This window comes from Doryrhamphus excisus, chromosome 17 (assembly GCF_030265055.1).
Source record: "Doryrhamphus excisus isolate RoL2022-K1 chromosome 17, RoL_Dexc_1.0, whole genome shotgun sequence".
Taxonomy (NCBI): Eukaryota; Metazoa; Chordata; class Actinopteri; order Syngnathiformes; family Syngnathidae; genus Doryrhamphus; species Doryrhamphus excisus.
The window spans coordinates 6,648,102-6,664,155 of record NC_080482.1 but is presented as its reverse complement, the minus strand read 5'-3'; the positions used below and the strand labels follow the sequence as shown (position 1 = coordinate 6,664,155).

Here is a 16,054-nt window from a genome sequence, read left to right as displayed (position 1 = left end):
AGCAAAGGTCGCTTAGTGTGTTTGTCGAGTGCTTAGACCGGGCTTATCGCTGACTGAATCCTCCTGAGATGGTAGAGCTTGTTGTACGGGTTCCAGCGGCCTAACGTAAATCTAACAAAAGGCTACGAGGACTGAAATGATGAGTAGCAGGACCAGTTTTTGACAAAGCAAAAGAAGGCCGGGCGAAGACGAGGAAATGACAAAAGGCAGTAGAGCTAACACAAAGAAGAGGCGGGGCAAGACTGTTGGGTTACTTGAACGTGTTCATTTGGGAGGGAGGCGGTGAAGGAAGGAGGAAGGAGTGATTAGAGAATAAGGTGCTGGAAAGTAGGGTGGAGTTAAAAAAAAAACACAGACACTGGAGTCCAGACAAACAGGTGCACTGACAGTCACACGGAGGAAAAACAAGACCATGGAGACCTGAACCAGGACTTAACACTCAGCTATGTGACTGACTACACTACCAAGATTAGAACACCGCTGCAAACGAAAGGTAACATAAAATCTCACTTTCATCTCCTTTTTACCTTAAAGTCAACTGTCAACACATAGATGTCATTATTTAAAAACATATAACTTAATGGATGGTGTTTCTTCTTTAAACATTATCGTCAATGCTATTGTTGTTGTGCCTCGTGGGCGTGTTGCACCACGCCGGCATAAAAGAGTCAAAAATGTAGATGGACAGGTTTGCAGATGCTGGAGGAGCTGACGTCAACAAAGCGATCATGTCACTACGGAAGTCCCCCGATGGGACTACTGTAGTCGGAGAGATTGTGACTACTCTGGACACAGCATTACGTGCACTTTGCGATGTAATGAATGCCATATTTTTTTTCTTAGTGTAATATCAGCTAGTTTGGGTTCCGACCCGCAGTTTGGTAATCCTGTTATATTATATAAAAGTAGTTTAGCAGCATGTAGGGACTGCTAAGGTTGTATAAGGCGAAGAACTAGGGCAGTATAATGCAATAAATGTAAACAAACATACAATAAAGGTCAGTCATGTAAATATGTTTAGTGGTATTATAGTATTTCTAATAATACGGTACTAGAAATTAGTGTGAAACACCTTTTCAGTACGATGCATTGCATTTCTACACAAATGTGTACCTAATATGCCCACTGTGAGTTATGGCTCCACCCATCACAAGAATAAAAATGTTCCGTGTTTGTTTAATGTGTTTGACTTTCAATGACGTCCGTTTTTTTTTTTTTTTTTTTGCAGGATGTCTTCCATAGGAAACGGAGACTTCCGCTGCACCCAAGGGGACACGCTATGTGGTGAGCTATCAACTATTCACCATAAATATACTTATATCAATCATCATCATTATGACTTTTACTCATGTTCAGAGATCCGCGTGTATGAAAAAGAAGTCATCATCGTGCCCATCCTGCTGCTGGCCAGCTTCGTGGTCACGCTGGTCTTCATCCTCCTGCTGCGCTTCTGCCCAGAGAAGGTGGACCGCATTCGTATTAGCACCTTAAAGTCATCCTCCAGGAGAGTGCTTCATGGCATTGACGGTAAGACCAATTGCTGAGGATTTTTAAGATGCAGACTTTACAAAGCATCTGTGATGTCACAACTACTGGATGCCAGCTGGTCCTGTCCACGTCTACTTTTTTGGCCGCTGTGCAGCATCCCTACCTCTGATGCTAGTCCAGAAGCTTTAAAACCTCCACCTGGTAGTTAAGTCCACTCTAGTGTCATGTATGTAATAAGATGATCAATGAGAGAAGAACATCTATTCATTTTCTACTGGACTGGTCGCCAGCCAATCACAGGGCACATATAGACAAACAACCATTCACACTCACATTCATACCAGTCGCCAATTAACCTAGCATGTTTTTGGAATGTGGGAGGAAAACTTGCGAACTCCACACAGAGATAGCCGAGGGTGGAATCGAACTCAGGTCTCCTAGCTGTGTGGCCTGCGCGCTAACCACTCGTTGGTCGTGTAGCTGGATGACATGTTAGTCAAAGATATTTAATAGACAAAATGGTGATTAAAATGGTGTTTGTAGCTCTTTGCATCCATAGAAAAAAGTTTGAACACCCCTGCTTTAAATTGGAACATTCTATAGATTTGGGGTAAAATATCCCTCATGGGACCTCTGGGCATGGCTGTGTTATGGCGTATTTAAGACATTTATTTGAAAAAAGTAGGATCAGAAATGAATATAAACAGCACCAAGGCTTAGCGTCAACAAATGTGTCATCACTTGTTATTATTAAAGTGTAAGGTTTTTTTTTCGTTTTGTTTTTTTTAACATTACACCGAGTAGGGCACAAATATTTATTTTATTATTTACTACTATATTATTATAATATTATTTACTATTATAATTATTTATTATTATTTTATATTATTTATTATTTCCTTTTTTCTGCTGACATTTTAAATGAAAACAATATAGAAATCACACATTTATTTGTGGGAGGAAACCGGAGTACCCGGAGAAAACCCACGCATGCACGGGGAGAACATGCAAACTCCACACAGAGATGGCTGAGGGTGGGTTTGAACTCGGGTCTCTCAGCTGCGAGGTCTGCGCGCAAACCACTAGTCCGCCGTACAGCCAGAACAACATCCTAATCATGTTATTTTTTTTTCTGTCCTGCTTTTCCGCAGCTCCTCCCGGCATCAACGTGCTGGAGCACGAAAGCATCGCCATGGATATGCCCAGCACCTACTCCACCTTCCAGCCCCCCAGCACCTACCCATCTAAACAGCTCTCTCTGTCCGTGGACTCGCCGCCTTTGTTGTCCAACACCCAACCTCAGCAGCCTTACAAGGCTCCCTTCACCCCGATCGTCCAACCCAGAGAACTGCCACGCCAGAGGCTGCCAGAGTCCTTCAATCTGGTCAGCCCGCTACGTGGCTCCTTCTCCTTGCGCTCTGACTCTACCGTGTCCCTGTACAGGGCACGCATGGAGAACCGGAACGTGGTCCTGCGGGTGCTAAATGGTATGAGAGCCCTCACGCTTGGAGCTTTTAGCGATACCTTTTATATAACCTTCATCCCTTGTTGCATTCAGACTCTGCAGACGCCACAGAGAGACATACCTTCCTGGGCTTTGCCTCCTTTCTGGCCCAGCTGGGACCCCATCCTTTCTTGCCAGAGCTTCTGGGTGTCGTCTCACTGCGAGCCCCTCTCGTGACTGTAGTGGAGGAGCTGGAGAACACAGATCTGCTCAGCTTCCTGTGGAGGTGCAGACAGGTCTGTTTAAAGCATACCATATATACATGAATAAAACTGCATTATTACATATAAAAACTCCTTTTGTGGGTCCAGGTGGAGGAAAACCTGAATCCTCCATGTGAAATGACTGAAAGGAGGATATTTACCATGGCTCAGCACGTGGCCTCAGCACTGGTCTGTATACATTTTTAAACTACATTTGACTCTCAAATATCTTCACTCATGTTTGTGATGCGGTAGACATCACGGACGCCATCGGTAAAAATATCTGGAACCATCCCGGTCAGGGACAGGTTCCAATAAGATGCTGAAATTACACTAAGCCAATGATTTAGTACACATGGCAACTTAAAACCCGAAGCTTACATTGTAGCTATAATGGAGAAAACATTTTGTTGTTGGTGTAACTAACTTTATAGTAAGACTATATTTTACAGTAGACATGGTACCTGTAAAGCTGCATTTTACAGAGGAGCCTAGTTAGTGGTGCCATTATAATCAGCATAGTATTGTTTTTTTTATGATTATGTCTTATATGGGGCGGCACGGTGGTCGAGTGGTTTGCGCACAGACCTCACAGCTAAGAGACCAGGGTTCAATTCCACCCTTGGCCATCTCTGTGTGGAGTTTGCATGTTCTCCCGTGCATGCGTGGGTTTTACCCGGGTACTCCGGTTTCCTCCCACATTCCAAAAACATGCTAGGTTAATTGGCGACTCCAAATTGTCCATAGGTATGAATGTGAGTGTGAATGGTTGTTTGTCTATATGTGCCCTGTGATTGGCTAGCGACCAGTCCAGGGTTTACCCCGCCTCTCGCCCAAAGGCAGCTGGGGATAGGCTCCAGCAACCCCCGCGACCCTCGTGAGGAAAAAGCGGTAGAAAATGAATGAATGAATGTCTTATATTTTAATACTACTACACGATTATTACATCCATTTCAGGCATGTAATAGTAAAATATGTTAATAAAGGAAAATAACATTTTTAATCTGATGTTCCTGCATACCAGTACTACTGCTACTACAGTTGATTCTAAATCAATCAATTACACTTTAAAATGTAAGAAACTGAGCATTTGTAAAACCACTCCTACAAATTAAACTCCGTTCCATTACACTTCTACAACGCGTCGCTTGCTGCTGACCTTTTATTCTGTGTGCAATCCCTGTTGTCTCTTTCCAGATGTTCCTCCACAGCAAAGACATCCTGCATGGAAACATCCGTGCTCGGAGCGTCCTGGTGAGCAAACACCACACGGCCAAGCTTTGGGGCCTCCACGGCGTCTACAACCGCAAGAACCAGGCAGCCACCCAGAAGGACAATACCAGCATGAAGAAGTGGCAGGCGCCCGAGATATTAGCCAGGAGAACCGCTGGTCCCAGCAGTGATGTGTTAGTCCGCCATTAGAGGAGTTCTCTTAAGCCCTGATTGGGTGAAACATCTTTCAATGTTATTGCCTTTGAAGAAATGACATCTAATTGACTTTATTTCTCCATCTAGTTGGTCTTTTGGCATCTTACTCTACGAAATGGCAACATTGGGTAAGTTGTATTGAAAGTTAAAGATGAATACTATATGCATGGCACCTGTAAATTATGATATGGAGCCTACAGTTAATTAACAAAGGAACTAATTGTGGTTACCTATGTTCCTTTGCAGGAGAAGCTCCATTCGCAGAGCTCCCTGTCAATGAGCTCCTGCAGTTTCACCAGCGAGGGAAGAGTTTGAAAAAGCCTTCCAGCTGCTCCAACTCATTGTAAGGCTCCTCATCCACGCTCCATCCTTTCCTCTGAGACTCATACACTCTTACTTACACCTCCCGATGCTCTTTAGACACTCCATAATGAAGGGCTGCTGCCAGTGGAAAGATGCCGATCGACCCACGCTGGCTGAGTTGAGCCGCAAACTGGTGTCGGGGGAGAAGAGCGCCTCGGATAAAGTCCTCAAGGTGTCGGGGCCGGTCAACATCGAGCAGTATCTGCAGGAGGCGGGATACGGGGAAGCAAACAGCTACACCGTCTTCTGACCAAAACAAATAGTCTATACACTTTCTTGTGCACTTTTGTCTTTTGGAGACTGTTACATGTTGTTAGTACATGAAGGAAAAACATACAAAGGTATCAATACTCAAGACTTTTATTATTAAGCTTGCTCTTTTCTCTATGAAAACATGTTTAGTGGAGGAAACTGATGTGAACTTGAAAGCTGTTCAGCTTGTTAGTGGATGCCGTGGGATGATGGTTTACCTGCCTTGTTTACCAACCTCCTCCTAGCCAAGTAGCAGAACATATGATGTTATCTATGCTTCCATGTTGAAGGAGACAATGTGAATAAATAATCATCAGTCTGAAGCATTGACAAAAGTGACTTCCGGTGGAAGAAGACCGCAACAAGTGTCCTCCCTGTGTCACAGATAATCAGGTAGCTAAGTCAGTTAGAGCTCCTAAAATGTTGTACATGGAAAAAATATAAGTACAAAAGAATACAAAACTAAAACTTCTGAAACTTATGAACTAATCCTTGTAAAGATTTGACATAAGTTAAAGCACCGTTTTTATATACAGCGAGAAGGCAACGTGTATTTTCATGTAAAGCAGATCCCAAAAATCACATTCAAGCGGTTTTATGACTTCTCCAGGGACAACACTAGTAACTTGAATATATTGTATATGTAGTCAGTGTAGCAGTGATTTTCAACCATGTGTACTGCAGCAATATTTTTTTAAAAATTAACATTTATTTAATAATTTTCTGCAAATATGTCATTGTCGAGTGTCTGTGGTGTAAAGACTGGCAGAGCAATGTAATATTAGTTTGTGTGATTGCCTCGTTCCTCCAATAGACTTAGTGATGCACGCTAGGTGGTTATTGGTGTGCTGCAAGATTTTTTCCAATGTAAAAAAAAAAAAACATGGCGTGGTTCAAAAAAGGTTGAAAAACACTGCAGTGTAGAGCTTGTACAGCTTTACTAGTCACTGAAAGTGAGCATGTTCACCGTGAGGTGTACCATTAAACAACTACTCTAGTACTACTATATTATTGTCCCTGGACAAGATAAATGTTGGCTGGAATGCGAGGGTTGTAATAATATTTGTGAGACGCTGGAGTTAACCGTTACCTGCTGTATACATAAAGTCAAATACTATTTCTCCCTGTTGTTATGGATACTTAACATATCAATGTCATCACTTATACAACCGTTTTTTAAAAAAAAAAAAAGGTTTTTGCACATTCAAGGTCCAGCATGTAAACTGTCATACATGGTAGTGTCGAGTAAAAACATTAAAAAATACAAACACTATTCAAGAAGAATGAGTAAACAATAGTCACTCGCGCAGGCTGTTGATGGAGGCACAGATCTTGAGGGCGGGACCCAACTTGATGTTCATGGTGGAGATGAGATGGTCCTCGCGTAGGAGCATCAGAGCCTGTCCGTCTATTTCCTGGGACAGGAAGTGGGCCGCCAGCTCCTCGCAACCTGTATGTCATTAAAAAAAAATTTAGCACATGAAGGAAAGTCAAGTGGAACTTTTCAATTTATTCCACAAAATCACCTTGAAGTGATGAAATGAACCTGCACACTTCCTCCACGCTCCACTGGGCGGGCGTGGCTGACAAGAAGCTGGCCGTCTCCATGGGGAGACCCCCGGGGGCCGAGGCTTCCGACTGGGGAGCGTTGTGATCGGCTCTGGAGTGGGAGGAACTCGGAGAAAGGGAGGGAGAATCCTCCTCTTCATCCTCTTCGCCATCGCTGGTCACATCCTCTGAGTGGCTGGAGTCAGAGTGGCACTAAAACAAAAAAATACACTCAGAGATAGTAAAGAATACTGATGTGGGAAAAATACTACATATAGCACCTTAAAGTTAGTAAAGACAATATGAGCTCAAGCTTAAGATGATGTTACCTTGACAGGTCGATGCTGGCCAGACACTTTATCAGAGCTGCCCCGGCGTGGGGGTCCGCGGCGCCTGGTAGTGGTCTCCAGGGGAGGTGGAACAGGCGCCACACCGCCGTTTCTCCCTCTGCTGGACTTGTAGTGTTGGCTGCAGCTCACATTGTACCTGTTCCATCCCAGAGAGTGGGGCATTAGTTCTTTTCACAAGTCACCAAGTTACTTTTGTTGAAGTAATTATTGCACAATTTCTGTAAATCCTATTAACTTCATTTCGCCTCTCATCTATTTCTATGTATTCATCTGCTATATGATATATTTAACTGAAATGGCTGAAATCAACTTTTTCATACGACTGTAAGTATATGTAGTGTGTAAACACAAGAGACTGTTGACTTGCTAAACACGTTTGGCATGTCCTCCGATTCCAATTATTTATTCAAGACATGCCCTTATTTGTTGCAGTGCTGGGTTGTACTGTTTTCCTTACTTCTCCTGCCAAGTGTTTGCTCATTTGGTCATTATATGGTTTTCTTTCATGTGTGAGGAGTGAAGCTTATAGAACTGCTCCATATTGAGGTCACTTCTTTGGTAAATCGATGCTACAAAAATACAGGTGACTGCACCTTAACAATAAAAATAGTAGTTTGGGCACTGCATTAGCACTTAAAAACATTAAAAAAAATTATGTACACATACTTTATGGGGATTCAACCAAGCAACGAGTATAATGTTGCCAGCTTACATTAACACCATTGATTTCAATGTGCTTTTTCGCCACAGGGTGGCACCAAAAAGCACCCTTAAACAACCACTTTCCTGTTTATATTATAATAATATAGTAAGAAGAAGAAGAAGAATCTTGTGTAAGATGCATACCTCTTAGCACAAGTATTGGAGCAGAATCTCTTTGTTCCTTTGAACTGGGTGGCTGGTGCGAGACTCGAACAGTACTCACATTTCAACACTGGAGAGAAAAAGAGAAAAAAAAAACACAATTATTGGGCATCAGGTAAACATTATACACACATACAGAGGAAGCTTTTTTTCCTAAAAAAAACTTACAGGGAGGTCCAGTTTCTGCACGAGCACCCAGGGCAAAATCACGGTCTTTGAGGAGGCCAGCGACCTTTTCAATCAAACAAGACAAAAACTGATGATTGTGCAAACTGCAGGCTTAACATACTTGTTACTAGCATATTGATGATTAAACAACAAGGATATAAATGGCTAAATGGGGGTTTCTTTTGGATCCAAAGGAAATAACAATGTTAAATGATTTACTACCTATTATAACATAACTTTGTTGATGGTGGTGATGGTTGCACAGAAGACTTCAAGGTAGTCACAGCATATTTTTGAAGTTTAGCAAATGTCAATTATATCAAAGGCAAAATCTACTGTCAGAGGTGATCAGAAAACTCCACAATGTTTAGTAGTAGGCCAGGTCCCAACTATATTCTCCTCACTAAAAGATCCAGAAACTTTAAACTGCTGATAGACTCTTACAGGGAAAGGCTCAGCTCCCTCCTGGATGACGAAGCCCTCGATGAGGTGGGTGAGCACTTGAGGTTTCACCACCGCCTGGGGAAGTGGCGCTCGCTCTTTGTCCCCGTGGCCGACCCTCGACAGGGGTAGAGGCAAGGACAGGGTGGGGGGTGACGAGAAAGATGCCGCAAGGACAAGAGGAGCTGGTGAAAAAGGGGGAAAAAACAGAGGATATTGATTATACATTGATGACAGTATTTCAGATTTGCATATGAGTGTATGTATGTATGTACCGGAGTCTTTTGTCGGCGCGGGAGAAAGTGGAGGAGCCGAGTCTTTCACTTGAGCGGAGTCTGTAGATTCGGTGGCCACCTCATTGGGTGCATCACAGTCAGACTTCCTCTTCAGCGAACCATTGGAGGACTTTGTCTAAATGGGAAAACTTGTTTATTTCACACTCATTCTAAACCCAACTACAGTCATCCGCCATTACATCACAGTTTTAAAAAAAAAGAATAATTTAATTGATTGCAGTTCGTGGTTTGGTCTGGAACCAATTAACCACAATAAACGAGGGATTACTGTAATTCATCTTACCACAATTGCAGCACTGTTGTGTGAGGCGACATTAACGTTCCCCACAGCTGGACTTTCCAAGGAAGCAGTATTCCGGGTCTGTGCCAAGGCCACAGCCTGCACGCTACCCGCCATGCATTGCCTGGCCCCCACCAGCTGCACAGGAATATGAGGGGGGTTGTGGGCTGCCTGGCTATTGCTGGGTGGTGCCGGGAGAATAGGGAGCGGCTGTCGAGGGGTCACCTGCACGGGTAGGCGGTGTCCCTGCGCCGTCTTGGGCTGGATTGGCACAGGGCCTTTATCAGCGGCAGCGCTAGCTTGCTGTAGAGGCTGCACCACCAGAGTCTGCGTGTTGACGTTGGCTTTCGGGGCGATGGAGCCGATGGAGTAGCCCTGGCTGGAGGTAGGCACATTAGAGGTGGGGACTAGGATGACGGGAGCAGCGGAGGGCGACAGGAGGAGCTGGGAAAGAGGGAGCGCCGAGGAAGAAGCGGCGGATGGAGCTACAGAGGCAGCAGGAGGAGGAACAGTCATGGCGGCCTGGTTGGTGGCTTTGACAGCCATCGTGTTGGCTGATGTTTTGGTTGCTTGTTGCTGCGGTTGAACTTGCTGCTGCTGCTGACTGAGAGGGAAGCTGCCGGGCTCTTTCCTGTCAGGCAGCTCCGACTTGATGGCGACTGCTCTGGGAGTGGATGCGCAGTGCAAAGCCAGATTCTGCACCTAGGAGAAAGACGACAATGAGCTATTGACCCAAAGTAGTTCATGTATGATACTGTATGTTATGCTAACCTGATCATTATCGGACTGGGCACTAGTTGAGGTAGGAGCTGCGTCAGCCTGCTGTTGCTGCTGCTGGGTCTGGGCAACCGTTGCTACAGTAGCTGTTGCTGTACCGCCCGGCATGAAGATGAGCTGAGAGGCCAGTGGAGCCCTAAGAGAGCGGTTGACCTGAAGGACAATAATTTCAGCCAAATGTATGACCGTAAATGCTCCAATTGATTAAATAACCACAGAGTCTCCTATAGTGGCTGGGTGTGTGGTCTACAAAAGCAAATAACCGCCAGGGTTTCAAATAAAAACAGCTGTGGTTGTAGGCAACCTCCTGAAGTTGTAATTTAAATATATTATTAAACTTTTTTTTTTAATGGCATCAATTCGAGGTGTGGCATATCTGTTGAAGTGGATGAGGCACGGATCAACTTTAAACTCACCCTAAGATACATCTGTCCTTGTCCGGGTGAGTTCCCTCCCAACAACACTGACTGGTTTAGGGCTGTTGTTGCCGCGGAGGTGGCCGGCCCGTGAGGACGAGGGGTTGCCGCTGTTCCCCCTGCTGACGTTGTGCTTAGATTGACCTGAAAGGGAGACACATATTTCCATCAAAACTACAAGCAATGGTGCAAATAAAATGACCAAAAAAAAAAACAATAAATGAACACATACAGTAGTGGAAGCCTGTGAAATGCTGCTACTTGGAGTGTTAGACTGTCGACTAGCAGCAAGGGTTGCCTGAAAAAAAAAAAAAAAAAAGAATATGATGATACCACTCATGATAATACAAGATATTTTTTTACTGGACCAACTTGTTGCACGGCAGCCAGGTTATGGAGCTGAGCGCTGTTGATCTGCTGCTGCAGCATGAGTTGCTGGAAGTACTGCGCTGCATTCGGTTGTCTCTGCAAGGCTTGGAGAGCCTACACAAGCACACCATTACATTAATAATAAAAACACCGCTTCTTGTCCACCGCAAAATGAGTTTATGTACTCACCTGTACAGCTTGTCGCTCATATAGAGACATGTGGGCTATCTGAGGTGGTCGGGAGTTCCTGCTGTTTGGTGGAGGATTTCCATTGTTGTTTGTGTTTGTAGTGGCGCCTGTGTTTTGGTCCTCGCTTGCATCCATGTCAACTGCTCAGAACACACATAAGTAGCAGTGTCCGAGGATTAGCACTATATTCTACATGATTATATTAGTTTAGCGTGTTTTAAAATAATATAAGATGACAAATCAGAGCATCTTGGGTGCTGATGCTGCATTGCACCCACTGGCAGGACTAACTTTCCCAGCAGAGGGTTATCAATCACTTTTGCTCGTAAATCACTTCTAGCAGACGCATTTAAAGGCGATTCTTGTGTTTCCTTGCTTTCAAAGAATGCCAAACAACAATTATGTTCAATTCCAACGTGCATGCATTACAGATTTACAAAACGAGTGAATAAAGAGCATCATGGAGGGAAGCTCGGTTAGCTAAACAGCTAGCAAGCTAGGGCTAACAATAGGTTTCTCAAGCCATTACTCTAAAAAAGACCAATTTTTACACGTTCGCTATATATTTTTAACACAATATTTACCATTAAAAACAGAAGCGTTAGTTTACGAGTTGTTCCAACGACTGTAGATTATGTTCCACTCAAGATAATCCAACAGCGCCGAGCTAAATTCGTGGCCAGTCGTTAACCACGGCATTAGCCACCACCAGGGGGCGCTTCGCCCATGGCTAACAGTTTAGTGTCCAAAACAATGACCAACCGTCTTCTTTTAACTAGTATTTGTATTTTATTTACTGGCTTACTTTACTTATGCTGTAATAGATATTTAGCTAGCAGTTAGCAGTCGCAGCGACATGATGGCGGTTCATTCAAAAAGTCATCGTCAAAGTGTATCTCTCAGTTCGGCGTGCTTGTGTCTTTTACCTCTTCTTGGTAAATGTTCTTTGTTTCCTTTGTATTTGTAGTTAATTCCCTTGATTTCAAGCGCAAAATGCCGAAAGCCGTTTATTGGCTTTTTGGCTGTTAAAAAAAAAAATCACCCCCCAACAGGTCGATTTCTTCCTCGTTTGAATTTTTTGAAAGTTTACAAACAGTAACAGACAATTCCGCCACCTATCGGTTGATATTATACAGCATTCGTATAATTGTACCCATGTGCCTGGAGAATTGGAATATGATCAACACAATATCTTTTTTTCTCTCTAAAAGTGCTAATTTACTAATTTATTATAATTGTATTATTATTATTGTATTATAATTGTATTCTGTTGTGTTGTAAAACTGCATTGCAACATAGCTACTAAATAATAAGTGTATTTCTAGTGTCACATAATATACTCATATACATGGTAACTGTAGTCTGCATTAAACCTTTTTTATTCAAACACCACTGCATACTATACACAATATGCCCAAAGGTCATTCGATACACAATTTTTTCAACAGAAACGTGGCTTGAAAAAAACCCCAAACCATCCTTTCCTGCTACATTTTGACTTTTTGAAACATTTATGAGTGAATGCTTTAGAGCCAGAACTCATAGATGAATATAAACAATAACACGAGGCAAATAATATATATATAATAACACAAAGCATGGAATTAAAGCAAACGGAAAAGCAAGTAACACTGAAAATTCTAAACATGATTTTCCATTATGTTTGAAAAGCTGGAGTTAATCTCTCACCAACACATTCTAAAATGTACAGTGTACAATACCAGGGAAGTGCAATTACTTAGTGGTTAACTGTGAAGTTTAAATGCAACATCTACCTATAATATTATTATTAAAGAGCTGTGCCATCATCGGCTTTGGTTATTTGCTGTGAAAGTGCATTTATTTTTTATCAAAATATATCTATATAAATATGTAATTCTAAATAACAAATATTCCATGATGTATCTCTGTATATTTACTTTTATAAGTAAAACTCAAGAGATGTACATAAGGGTAAAACCTTTGGATGAGTGTATTTACTCACAAATCAAATATGTAGGTTATATACCAATCATAGCACTTTTTGTTGACCTTTGTGAATGGAATGAGGACCGACCTGAAATGAAACATTGGTATTATTGAAGCCATCCTAAATTACAGTTATTAAAGGCAGAGGACAAGAGCAGCAGTGTTTTTTTTTAACCTACACCGACCTATACTCAAACATCAGCAGGGGAAAAAAAAAAGGAAAATATACTGTAAATTGCATCAGGTAGAGACTAAATATCCTGTCACATTTCTAGACAAGAAACCTTACTTTAATCACAGATGAATCACTCATTGAATGAGGTGCGGAGGTCACTAAGCCGTTCTCCATGGTATCTGCATGTTAGCCACCCCACCCCACCCACACACTACTGAAACCTGTACGATGACCGAGTTTCTCCACAAGTACTTTATCAAACTTGTCACACAGTGAAAAGAAAAGCACACTCTTTGAGGTCACATAGGTAATAAGTGGTCATCTCGTTCTTCGGGTTCCTCCTCTAAAGGTTCCGTGGCCACTCCCCTGTAGGTAGGAGGTTCCTCTCGATCCCGTGAGCGGCATACAAAGTCGCAACCGTCCTGTTAAGAGAATGATTAGTGATTTTTTTTTTTTTCATTGTTTGTGATGCCACAGAGTTGGGACTTACTGCAGAGAGATTGCCAACCTCCACCCAGAAGGCATGATTAGGGAACTGATCCATGCCTTTGGCCCCGACGATGAGCCGTTGGTAGAGGAAACCTCCGATGAGGTAAACAGCCAGAACACAGAAACCACTGTAATCAGAGATGGCAATCACTGGCCTATTCCTCCACTAAAGTGAAAACATCCCTCATATTTCAGCAAGTATGTTAATTATATCTTGTTAAAAAACAATTCGATACAAAGTAAACTTGTATATACTAAAAAGCAGTGAGTGCCAGCTTGTATACTAGTATAGAATAGCCACTGAAAAGGCATCAACACAGATATTATTGAATATATGCTACAATTCAAGTTGTACACAGACTACTTCAAAGTACATGCTGTGCATCGTCTCTTCTGAGTCCCTCACATGATGAGTATGATGGAACCGGCACTGAGCTTGGATTCAAGAGGTGGACACACAGCACTGGACTCCAGCTTGAATTGGTAGTAGCAGTTCTGCTCCCGTTCCCTGTTCTCCTGAACCACCTCCAGCTGGCCCTGGGAAAATACATTACAACTCGATAAGGCACATGCTCATGAAAAAAAAAAATATATATATATATAGATTTTTGTATATGCTTGTCTTTGTTCTAACTCCACCGACGTACTAAGTCCAAATTTCGGTTGCAAAAAATCATCACAAATGCTTTTCTCTGTTCTTTGGAGCAGTGGGTGTCATATTTTTCTCCATTTCCGTAGACCAACCACACATAGTCACCTGCAAGATAAAAATAGAACATATTGTCATTCTTAACAGCCCCTTTTTTTGTCTGTCACTCAAGAAAACATCTACTTATATTAGAATATTATTAATCTCCACAGGATGTTAGCTCCTGAACATTATAGGAACTAGAGAAGTGCATTTGATGAGACTGGCTAATACATCACAGCATATCGTAGCAATCCTAAAATAACATTGAAGGGGATGTATGTAAGGAATAACATTACAACAGTCAAAGATTTCCAGCTACTGCTTTTCTGTGTATATTTACTTACTTCCTCCAATAACCTCTGTTGCGTTGTACGAGCCAATCACAGTTATCTTTGCTCCCGTCTTTTGGTTGTTCACTTGAATGACGCCAGCTCCCGGAATGCCTCCTGCGTCGCCACACAGCTGGAACACATACGAGTACTTGTCCTCTCCAATCTGTGTCTCTGCTGTGAAACTATCATCAAAGTGAAGAAGAAGATGAACATTTTAACATCAAATCCACATCTGGGTTGTGTCTCTTACTTTTTGTGGGTGAGTGTCTCTATTTGTTGGAGGACCTTCCGTTCAGACTCGGACTCAAACACAAGTTTACAGTTGTTGGTGGCGTCGTTGGCATATGTCCCGCATCCTTGCAGGAATAGCTGAACCACCAGTGTCCAAACCAGGAGAGGCCCTCGACAGGGATAGGAGAACTGCAAGAGATATTGTCACAATAAAATATTAATACAACTTCAAAATGATATGTTTTTACCTGTTACTGAATTGATTCATGAAGTACACACAGTACTAATGTTGTAGAGATCCAATTAATCATGCATTATTCAACATACTGAACCCCAAGCTAATGTATTAACAGTATATCCCCCATAGGTCTGCAAAGTGCATGCCAAGTACAACATGATCAGCATATATTCTATTTCTGCAGGTACTTCATTGTGAGTATCAACTTTTGAAGTAACGATGATAAATCGTAAAGAATATGGAGAAACAAAAGCAGGGTCATGTAAAAGATCCGAGCAATGTGCACGTACCTGCATTGTTTTCGCTTTAATAGCGTTGTAGAAGTTAGCTGACAGCTATACAACTGATGCGGCGAGCCTCCTTGCACTAATGCTACTTCCTGGTTGACTTTAGCACAAAAAAGTGTCGATTTTAATTTCTCCTGACGTATATAAACAAGTACATAATTAAACCAGTATTCAAATGCGCTGGTTGCTCTTTCGTTTGAAAACTATTTGGAACGTCATCCGATATGATAATAGAATACAAATTGGAGTGGAATAGTTCGGAATTGCGGAAGTGAAACAAAACGTATGACCGACCGAAGCGTCCAATGAAAAGGGCAAGATTCCCTTTGCGACATCAGCTGACCGGAAGCGTGTCTGTAACAAATGGAAATAGTCGATGCTGGGAAAGTAATGCTGTGTTTAAATTCGGGGTCTTCTTCCTGAAGGTGCGCAGTTGTAGGCTATATGACGTCATCGTGCTGCGCGAAAGCAGTCCTAATCAGAAAGTCCACGAAGGCTCCTCCAAATGCGGCCGACAAATGTGTCCTCCTTCTCCATTGAGAAGAAGTCTGCAGAAACTTTGCTTCTATAATATACATTTTGTTTGTTCGCCTTCACTTTAGTTATGTTACTACTTAACTCACGATTGAAGGCAGATGTCATTTTGTAAGGACGTCAGTGTAAACATGAGACCACGTGGTACAACCAGGAAGTGTGAGGAAGCAGAG

At 42.5% G+C, this 16,054-nt stretch overlaps 3 protein-coding genes across 4 annotated transcripts; 1 reads left to right on the top strand and 2 right to left on the bottom strand.

The window, feature by feature from the left end:
* Window positions 1-117: 117 nt before the first annotated feature.
* On the top strand, window positions 118-5,561 carry styk1b (serine/threonine/tyrosine kinase 1b). Its single transcript, XM_058053548.1, has 10 exons — window positions 118-493; window positions 1,229-1,284; window positions 1,357-1,527; window positions 2,640-2,975; window positions 3,047-3,228; window positions 3,304-3,384; window positions 4,393-4,601; window positions 4,711-4,751; window positions 4,870-4,966; window positions 5,044-5,561. Exons 2-10 carry the CDS (start codon window positions 1,230-1,232, stop codon window positions 5,234-5,236), a joined length of 1,365 nt encoding a protein of 454 aa, XP_057909531.1. The 5' UTR covers window positions 118-493; window position 1,229; the 3' UTR covers window positions 5,237-5,561.
* On the bottom strand, window positions 5,124-12,018 carry phc1 (polyhomeotic homolog 1). 2 transcript variants are annotated; one of them, XM_058053546.1, is made up of 14 exons: window positions 11,863-12,018; window positions 10,937-11,076; window positions 10,751-10,861; window positions 10,611-10,676; window positions 10,379-10,522; window positions 9,957-10,115; window positions 9,189-9,887; window positions 8,885-9,020; window positions 8,613-8,794; window positions 8,169-8,232; window positions 7,983-8,070; window positions 7,116-7,272; window positions 6,765-6,999; window positions 5,124-6,688 (listed from the first exon to the last, which is right to left on the bottom strand). In XM_058053546.1, exons 2-14 carry the CDS (start codon window positions 11,069-11,071, stop codon window positions 6,537-6,539), a joined length of 2,328 nt encoding a protein of 775 aa, XP_057909529.1. In that variant the 5' UTR covers window positions 11,072-11,076; window positions 11,863-12,018; the 3' UTR covers window positions 5,124-6,536. The 2 variants fall into 2 exon arrangements, with proteins under 2 accessions (XP_057909529.1, XP_057909530.1); XM_058053547.1 differs by lacking the exon at window positions 11,863-12,018 and adding an exon at window positions 11,521-11,836.
* Window positions 12,019-13,313: 1,295 nt separating this feature from the next.
* Window positions 13,314-15,964, bottom strand: m6pr (mannose-6-phosphate receptor (cation dependent)). Its single transcript, XM_058053549.1, has 7 exons — window positions 15,351-15,964; window positions 14,842-15,011; window positions 14,604-14,773; window positions 14,216-14,325; window positions 13,975-14,105; window positions 13,570-13,696; window positions 13,314-13,501 (listed from the first exon to the last, which is right to left on the bottom strand). Exons 1-7 carry the CDS (start codon window positions 15,354-15,356, stop codon window positions 13,379-13,381), a joined length of 837 nt encoding a protein of 278 aa, XP_057909532.1. The 5' UTR covers window positions 15,357-15,964; the 3' UTR covers window positions 13,314-13,378.
* Between the last annotated feature and the right edge of the window lie 90 nt (window positions 15,965-16,054).

Excerpts from the sequence above, each read along its gene's own strand:
- styk1b (XM_058053548.1), top strand. The coding sequence starts at position 1,230 with ATGTCTTCCATAGGAAACGGAGACTTCCGCTGCACCCAAGGGGACACG. Across the intron at positions 3,385-4,392 it reads AGCACGTGGCCTCAGCACTG|ATGTTCCTCCACAGCAAAGA; the intron begins GTCTGTATACAT and ends GTCTCTTTCCAG. Across the intron at positions 4,967-5,043 it reads TCCAGCTGCTCCAACTCATT|ACACTCCATAATGAAGGGCT; the intron begins GTAAGGCTCCTC and ends GATGCTCTTTAG.
- phc1 (XM_058053546.1), bottom strand. The coding sequence starts at position 11,071 with ATGGATGCAAGCGAGGACCAAAACACAGGCGCCACTACAAACACAAAC. Across the intron at positions 8,233-8,612 it reads AGGGAGCTGAGCCTTTCCCT|GTCGCTGGCCTCCTCAAAGA; the intron begins GTAAGAGTCTAT and ends TTGATTGAAAAG. Across the intron at positions 6,689-6,764 it reads GTTCATTTCATCACTTCAAG|GTTGCGAGGAGCTGGCGGCC; the intron begins GTGATTTTGTGG and ends AATGACATACAG.
- m6pr (XM_058053549.1), bottom strand. Across the intron at positions 14,326-14,603 it reads AACAGAGGTTATTGGAGGAA|GTGACTATGTGTGGTTGGTC; the intron begins GTAAGTAAATAT and ends TTTATCTTGCAG. Across the intron at positions 13,697-13,974 it reads GGTTCCATCATACTCATCAT|TGGTTTCTGTGTTCTGGCTG; the intron begins GTGAGGGACTCA and ends CTCTGATTACAG.